Source organism: Mobula hypostoma, chromosome 6 (genome assembly GCF_963921235.1).
Source record: "Mobula hypostoma chromosome 6, sMobHyp1.1, whole genome shotgun sequence".
Classification (NCBI taxonomy): domain Eukaryota; kingdom Metazoa; phylum Chordata; class Chondrichthyes; order Myliobatiformes; family Myliobatidae; genus Mobula; species Mobula hypostoma.
This window is the reverse complement of record NC_086102.1, coordinates 17,805,343-17,813,633: the sequence shown is the minus strand read 5'-3', so window position 1 is coordinate 17,813,633 and position 8,291 is coordinate 17,805,343. Positions and strand designations below refer to the sequence as shown.

At 43.0% G+C, this 8,291-nt stretch overlaps 1 protein-coding gene across 4 annotated transcripts in view; it reads left to right on the top strand.

Moving 5' to 3' along the window:
• The window catches only part of mrps6 (mitochondrial ribosomal protein S6), a 110,979-nt gene extending 103,062 nt beyond the window's left edge, over positions 1-7,917 (top strand). For all 4 annotated transcript variants that reach the window (XM_063050305.1, XM_063050306.1, XM_063050307.1 and 1 more), the window contains exon 3: positions 7,634-7,917. In XM_063050305.1, the coding sequence (XP_062906375.1) occupies positions 7,634-7,817 (184 nt within the window). In that variant the 3' untranslated portion in view covers positions 7,818-7,917. The remainder of the gene's footprint in view (positions 1-7,633) is intronic.
• The last annotated feature ends 374 nt before the right edge of the window (positions 7,918-8,291 follow it).

The window sequence follows — 8,291 nt, the reverse complement described above, 5'->3', positions numbered from 1 at the left end:
AGGGTTATATGCTCAGTGGTCACTTTATTAGGTCTGCCCATACACCTTGTTAATATAAATATCTAATCAGTCAGTCATGTGGCAGCAACTCAATGCATAAAAGCATGCAGACATAGTCAAGAGATTCAGCTCTTGTTCAGATCAAACATCGGAATGGAGAAGAAATGTGATCTTAATGGCTTTGACCATGGAATGATTATTTGTGCCGGATGGGGTCGTTTGAGATCTCAGTAATTGCTGCTCTATTGGATTTTAATGTGCAATATTCTCTAGAGCAGGGGTTCCCAAAATGGGGTCCATGGACCCCTTGATTAATGGTAGGGGGTCCAGGGCATAAAAAAGGTTGGGAACCCCTGCTCTAGAGTTTATAGAGAATGGTGCGAGAAACAAAAAAAAGATCTATTGAGCAGTAGTTCTGTGGGTGAAAACACTTTGTTAACGAGAGAAGTCAAAGGAGAATGGCCAGACTGGTTCAAGCTGACAGGAAAGCACCAGGAACATACACTCAGTGCGTATAGAGCATAGAACCTTACAGCACAGTATAGGCCCTTCAGCCCATGATGCTGTGCTGGGTTTTTTAATGACTGCTCACTCTAACCCTTCCCTCCTACATGGTCCTCCATTTTTCTATCATCCATGTGTCTACCTACGAGTTCCTTAAATGTCCCTGATGTATCTGCCTCTCCCACCACCTCTGACCGGACGTCGCACTCACTCACCACTCTCTGTGTAAAAGACTTGCTTCTGACATCCTCTCTGTACTTTCCTCCAACCATATCAAAATTATGCCCTGTGCCCACCCTGGGAAAAAGTCTCTGGCTATCCACTTGATCTATGCCCCTTATCATCTTGTACACCTCTGTCAAGTTACCTCATCCCCCTTCATTCCAAAGAGAAGAGCCCCAGCTCACTCAACCTATCTTCATAAAACATGCTCTCTAATCCAGACAGCATCCTGGTAAATCTCCTCTGCACCTCCTCTAAGGCTTCCACATCCTTCCTGTAATGAGGAGATCAGAACTGAACACTATTTATTCCAAGTGTGGTCTAACTAGAATTTTGACCTGAAACGCTGATGATTCTTTGACCCCAACAGATGCCGGTTGACCCAATGAGTTCCTGCAACAGATCATTAGTATAACTTATGATAACTAAATTGGCAGACTGTCTGTTTCAGTGATGATGATGATGATGATGCCAATTATGATGATTAGTTGACCAGGGCACTGAGGATAACCCAACATCCACCTGAGAGAGTGGATGTAGCCTCTGTCTCCCAACCCATCAGACAGGCAGTATATTCACCAATCCAGAACTTCGACTGTAGTGCTCTGGGAGTTTTGATCTGGGTTGTATGCTCAAGTCTCTGGATCCATGACACTTCTTGTCGAGAATGAGCCCTTTCTGTGGAATTGATTGCTACAGACGGCTGTGGAGGCCATGTTAGGGTATATTTAATGGAGGTTGATGGGTTCCCCAAAGGTTATGGGGAAAGGCAGTAAAACAGAGTTGAGAGGAAAAATAAATCAGACATGATTAAATGGTGGAGCAGCCTCAATGGGCCAAATAGCCTAATTCTGCTCGTATATATTTTGGTCTTAAATTTGCCTTTTACCCCTTTAGAAAAATATGATGGTGATATGGCATAATACCGCACTTTCCAAATAGTCTGATTGTTCAAATTTGCAAGAATTCTATAAGGTAAAGCATGTGACCTGCATAACATTACCTGATTCGGATCATAGTTGGAATTTACACACTGAACACTCTTTAAGTGAGGTGTAAGGAGTGTGTAAGACCCTCTGGTGTCCATTCCGGGCCAGGTCACTCACATTTAGTCCCCACCGGACACTCAGATTTCACCTGTGGCTTCAAGTAACTGGTTGCATGCGACAGCGGCCGCAGCCTGGCACACCGCTTTGACAGGTGGGCTAAACGAGGTGAGGGCACCCGGCAGCCTCATACCCCAGTGAGATAGGGACGTGCCTGTCCTAGCATGTGAAGTCAGCTCTAGTAAACTACAGCGAGATCCAACGCCCAGGAAAGTGGTACTGCAATGCTCCGTGGAGAGTGAAGGGCATGACAAGGCACAGAAGACATCAAGGTTGTCCACTGCAACCGAGGAAGACCCCAGTTTGTGGTGTGTAACATCGGGGTTAGTGTAATACTATAACACCGCTAGCGACCCTGGTTCAAGTCCATCGCCATCTGTAAGGAGTTTGTATGTTCTCCCCATGACTGTGTGGGTTTCCTCCAGGAGCTCTGGTTTCCTCCCACATCCCAAACACATACGGGGTTAGTAGGTTAATTTGTCACATGGGTTTAATTGGGCTAGAGGTGTCTGTTACTGTGCTGTACCTATTAATAAAAATAAATTGAACGGCTCTCTGGGCATAGAATTCCAAAGGTTTTCTGTTCATCCCTGCTTTCAGTGGATGACCCCCTGATTCTGAAACTCTGTGTCCTACCTGGAATTTTCTGTCTCTTCAGAACAGGTTGTGATCTGCTTTGTCTCAGTTTTGCCTGCTGGGTGTTCTGGTCTGATGTGGGCTATAGGAGTTCTTACAGATGTTCTCTTTCTGTGTCTTCTAGAACGTGGTGTCAGATGGATGTGATTGCAACCCAGATGTAGTCCATTATGAACTTATGTAAATTCTTAGTATACCTGGAAGATGACTTTGTACAACCTTGGACCTCCTTTAGCCATAAAATGTGTGACATTCCCTGCTTTTTCCTTCAATTATTTTCTCACACCAACCTTTCTTAATTACTCGACAATTTTCTAAACGTGTATTCACTTTGTCCAATGTTAGATTAATGCCTTCGCTAGGCTGCCCGAGTTTCCTCTTCGGTATAATGATAGCCTTATAGTGTCATTGTATCCTTCCATTGCGAATATGGTGTGAGCCATGATTAAAGCTGAGTGTTCATTTGTAATCAGAACCAAGGCAAGTCAAGTTGTGCTTATTGCCACATGCACTGTTAAGGTGAGTTACAGCGGACAATGGAAAAACTTCCTTGCTGCAGCACCCCAGGTAGAAATTGTATATAATATTTTGTATGCTCAGACAACATACAAAAGATAAATTATACATATATTATGCAAGACAGTGAAGAGAAAGAAAGAGCTGTGCAAAAATAAGGCATTAGTGTAAAAGAAATAGTCCATTATAGTGTAAGGGGTGGTTCACATTGCTCCATTGCTGAGTTGGTGTTAGGGTTGTGAAGGTAGGTTCAAGAACCCGATGGTTGTTGGAAAGTTGAAGTTCCAAACCTCGTGGTGGGGGACTTTGGGCTTCTGTACATCCTGCCTGATGGTAGCAGCAAAAAGAGGGCATGACCTGGTTTGGATCTCGATGGTTTGGATTTCAACACCTGAATGCTTGAGTTTTGAGGCAGCACTTCCTACAGATGTTCTCAATGGTGGGGAGAACTGTGTCCACAATCCTCTGCAACCTCTTATGTTCCTGTGTGTTGAAATTGCTGGACGTAACCTAATCACAGGATAATTTACAATGACCGGTTAACCTACCTGGTACGTCTTTGGACTGTGGGAGGAAACCGGAGATCCTGGAGGAATCCCTCGGCCGTCACAGGGAGGAATCAGGTTTACTATGACTGGCATATACCATGAAAGCTCTTATGTGGCAGCAGTACACTGCAATACCTAATACAAAATAAATTACGGTAAATATATATATATATAAAAAAGAGTTAAATAAGTGGTGCAAAAGGAGAGAAAAATAAATAGTGAGATAGTATTCATGGGTTCAATGTCCCTTCAGAAATCTGATGGCAGAGGGGAAGAAGCTGTTCCTGAATTGTTAAGGACGTGCAGAGACTCTTTACAGAGGATGCCGGGATTGAACTCAGAATTCCGATGCCCTGAGCTATATTAACCTCATGCCACCACTATGCTACCATGGCACCCCACGTGTGTGCGTTGTGCATTTTGCGTGTGTGTTGCTCTTGATAGTTTCATTAGTGCCTCTGTACAAGTTTGTTAGTATGTGGTGACATGCCAAGTGCCAGGGTTGCTCAGAAATCTTTAGGTTGTTGCTTCTTTAGCAACAACGAAATGATGAATATAGTTTTTGGAGCCATATGTGGTGTTATGTAGCAGTGTTGACAGTTCAGTCCTAACAGGGCTCTGAGCAACAGCTTCAGCAGTTTTTATTACATATGATGTAAAAGAAATAGAATCTCTGCTTCTAATATCTCAATTGCTGTTCATTTTGAAAGGTTTATAACTCAAACACAGCTGCTCCTTATTGGCTTTGGTGAAACTAGTGACCGCTAGACTGCCTGCTGCCAATGTTATTCACTTCTTTATCTGATCTGTGTATTGTACACCAGTGTTCTTCCTGGGGAATGGTAATTCTATCTGCTGAATTCATTTCTCTTAACCCAGTGATCTTGAAATTGTATCAGTTTCAGTTACGGAACAGTCTTAAACAGCAGTATTGTGTCGTTTGTACAGGAGCGACGCAGAAGATTTAGATTAAAACTATGATCTGTTTATTCAAGCAAGTTTTTACTTTCAGTGAAGTGTTTTTTTAGGATTCATGGTACATTCCTCCTAATGGAGACCAGCACAGAAAGAATGCAAGGTTAAGTCCTCCAATATTTTTTTCACAAGGAAAATGGGAGCGATGTTACTTCAATAGATCAGATAAATTAGGAACAAGAGTCACTAGATGCCTTTGAGCCATTTAATAAAATTATGATTCATATGCTTGTAATCTCAATTTTGCATTCTAGTTTATCAGTAATAACCTTTCACCTCTTTGCTTGTCAATTATCTATTTCTGTCTTAAAACTTTCATAGACTCTGCTTCCACTACCCTCTGAAGAAGAGATCTTCAAAGACTCATAGAACATAGCATAGGAACGGGCTTTTTGGACCACAGTCTCTGTGTGCAAGCAAAACTGTGTGCATTGCAAATGTGTCGTTTGCGTCAAATTAAATCAGCGAGGATTGTGCTGGGCAGCCTGCAAGTGTCGCCACGTTTCCATGGGGATTTCCTCTGGGTGCTCTGGATTCCTCCCACATTCCAAAGACATACAGGTTAGGGTTAGTAAATTGTTGTCATACTATGTTGGCGCCAGATGCATGGTAGCACATGCCCAGCAGAATTCTCGCTGATTTGATGCAAATGATATATTTCACTGTATATTTTGATGTTTATGTGACAAATAATGCTAATTTTTAATAAACTTGTCCTCACGATTTGACTAATTGCTGTATCACATATTCACCTTTTTACATGTTATGCACTGGGGTACCCAGGTCCATCTGTAACTCTGAGCTCTGCAATCTGTCACCATTTGGTTAATATAAGGTTTATTTATCATATTTCCTGCCAAATTTTACATTTCCTTTGTCTTTGGATAAGCTGCCAGAAATAGTGGCTGAGGTGGGCACATTAGAAGTTTATTTATTTATTGAGGTACAACACGGAATAGGGCCTCCGAGCCTTGCTGCTCAGCATTACTCCAATTTAATCCTACCCTCTTATAATGGCCAATTAACCTACCAACCCGTACATCTTTGGACTGTAGGAGGAAACTGGAGTAGGTGGAGGAAACTCGCGCAGTCATGGGGAGAACGTACAAACTCCTTACAAACAGAGGTGGGATGGGAGCGTAGTGGTTAGTGGCAACCCTTTACGGTACCAGTGACCTGGGTTCAATTCCCACTGCTGCCTGTAAGGAGTTTGTACGTTTTCCTGTGACCGTGTGCGTTTTTTCCAGGTGGTCCGGTTTCCTACCAGTGGGTTAATTGGTCATGGTGCATTGTCCCGTGATTCAGCTGGGTTTGCTGGGCGGGGCAGCTTGAAGAGATGGAAAGGCCTATTCCACGCTGTATCGCAATAAATGAATAACTGAAGAAGAATGTTTAAAAGTCATCGAGATAAGTACATGGATAGGAGGTACTTAGGGGTCTATGGCAGTGGTCCCCAACCATCAGGCCACAAAGCATGTGCTACCGGGCCGCGAGGAAATGATGTGATTTGGCGATATGAAACGAAATGAGTCAGCTGCACCTTTCCTCATTCCAGGTCACACACTGTTGAACTTGAAATAACCTACCATATCATACCAAATAACACATAAAACCTAAAATAACACTAACATATAATAAAAGCAGGAATGATATGATCACTACACAGCCTATATAAAGTAGAAATAATGTATGTACAGTATAGTTTCACTTAACAGAATTGGGAAGATTAAGCCAAAACTGATTTGTAGACAAAAAATCGGCATGTACACGCATGCGCACGTCACGCAAACACACACAGGTGCCCGCGCAGGGCTTCATGGTCATTGTAGCCTTTCTCAGGGTAAACACAAGTGTCCCGTATTTGACTGCTACTCTTGTCCCTTATTTGGGAGTGAGAAAGTTGGCAACCCGACTTGAACACCACCCCACCCCTCGTTGGCTGGTCCGCAAGAATATTGTCAATATTAAATCGGTCCGCTGTGCAAAAGAGGTTGGGGACCCCTGGTCTATGGGCCAATCATGGGCAGATGGGACAAGCTCGCTAGATGTGGGCTTAAAGCACCTGCTTCTATAGTGTGTGACTCCATGATTTTATATACCATTTGCCACATCTTTTCCCATTTACAGTGTCCGTGATCAGAGTGCTCTAATCAGAACTTTAAAGCTGTAGCCACTTAGAACATAGAACAGTACAGCAAAGGAACAGGCCCTTCAGCGCACAATGTTCTGCCGAACCCATCAAATCACCAACTAAACTAGTCCCTTTTACCTACATGATGTCCCTAATCTTCCATTTCCCTCACGTTCATGTGCCTATCTAAACACCTCTTCAAAATTCCTAATATTTCTGCCTTTACCACTTTCTGGAAGATTTGTTTTTTTTTTCTTTTTTAAATGTCTTTTTTTTACAATCGCAAGACAATGCTGAACTCTTAAGAAATTCAGGTACTGCAGGTCTACCCCGTCAGTGAGCTGCCATTGGCGGAGGAGCAGGACATGTTACATGAAGGCATTGGAGCTGGTGCGTGAAGGTGTCATGCAGTGTAACTGTGGGTGATTGTCTTGGATGTTTCTCTTGTGATCGCAAGACCCTGTTGGACATTGATGGTGTAAGATGCCGCAGGCTAGCTTCCCTTGTTTGGTGGCGTGACAGATGGTGGGGCCTCAGTTGTAGCAAGGACTAGGCCTGAATCTTTGGGCTTGCCTGCTGCTGAAGTCCAGGAGAGGAGGCGGTATAGCGTTGTGTCCATACTCATTTGGGGGCTGACCTCTCCCGTCAGTATTTCTCCCCAGTGTCCATTCGGTGGAATGACAAGCTGGATTGGGCGCACGTGTTCGTCTGCGCCATCAATTTGCATGACATGTCTCTCAGGGACTTGGACCATATTTTTTTTAGTGTGACTGTATGTGTGCTTGCTATCTTGGATGTGCTGTGTACCTTAGCCCCAGAGGAACACTGATTCCTCTTATTGATGATTCATGTCTGGCTGAGTGATAATGAAACTTGAATTTGATTTGATTTTTGTATTTGAATTTGGTCCCAGGCAGAGCACCCACCACCCTCACAACTTGCTTAAAAGATACTTCTTGAAAGTGAACTCACTCTCCGTGTTTAATTTATTTCAGGTACTACCTGGTGGATTTTGAAGCATCTCCGACCATTCTCCCCACCATGTTGGATCACTTATGCCGTGATATTGACGTGATCAGGCCTACAATACTCAAGCAACGGCCCCCAAAGTCTGAGGAAAGCTGCCCAGGATTGATCCCACCCAACAACGATGCTAAACTGCATTCTAAAAGAAAATGATCTTGTATTGCTTAATAGTTAAATATTTAAAAATGTATATGGTCAAGCATTCTGGTTGAAAGCTTTTGAAAGTATACCTTATTAAATGTGAGATTTCCAATTTCAGTGTGTTTTTGAATGTATTTTTCTTTAGCTAGCTTAATAATTTGAATATTCAAATAAAATCTTCCATTAGTGTGAGATTTTAGGACTAGAAGGCACAGCCACAGAATAGAGTATGGAGCATAGAACAGGCCCTTCAGCCCACTATGTTTTGACCTTTCAACCTACTTTAAAAAAGAAGGTCCTTTTAAAGCAGAGATGAGGAGGAATTTCTTTAGCTAGAGGGTGTGAATGTGTGGAATTCATTGCCCCAGATGGCTGTGGAGGCCAAGTCATTGTGTATATTCAATGTGGAAGTTGATAGGTTCTTGATTAGTCAGGATGTCAAAAGTTATGGGGAGAAGGCAGGAGAATGGGGTTGAGAGGGAAAAC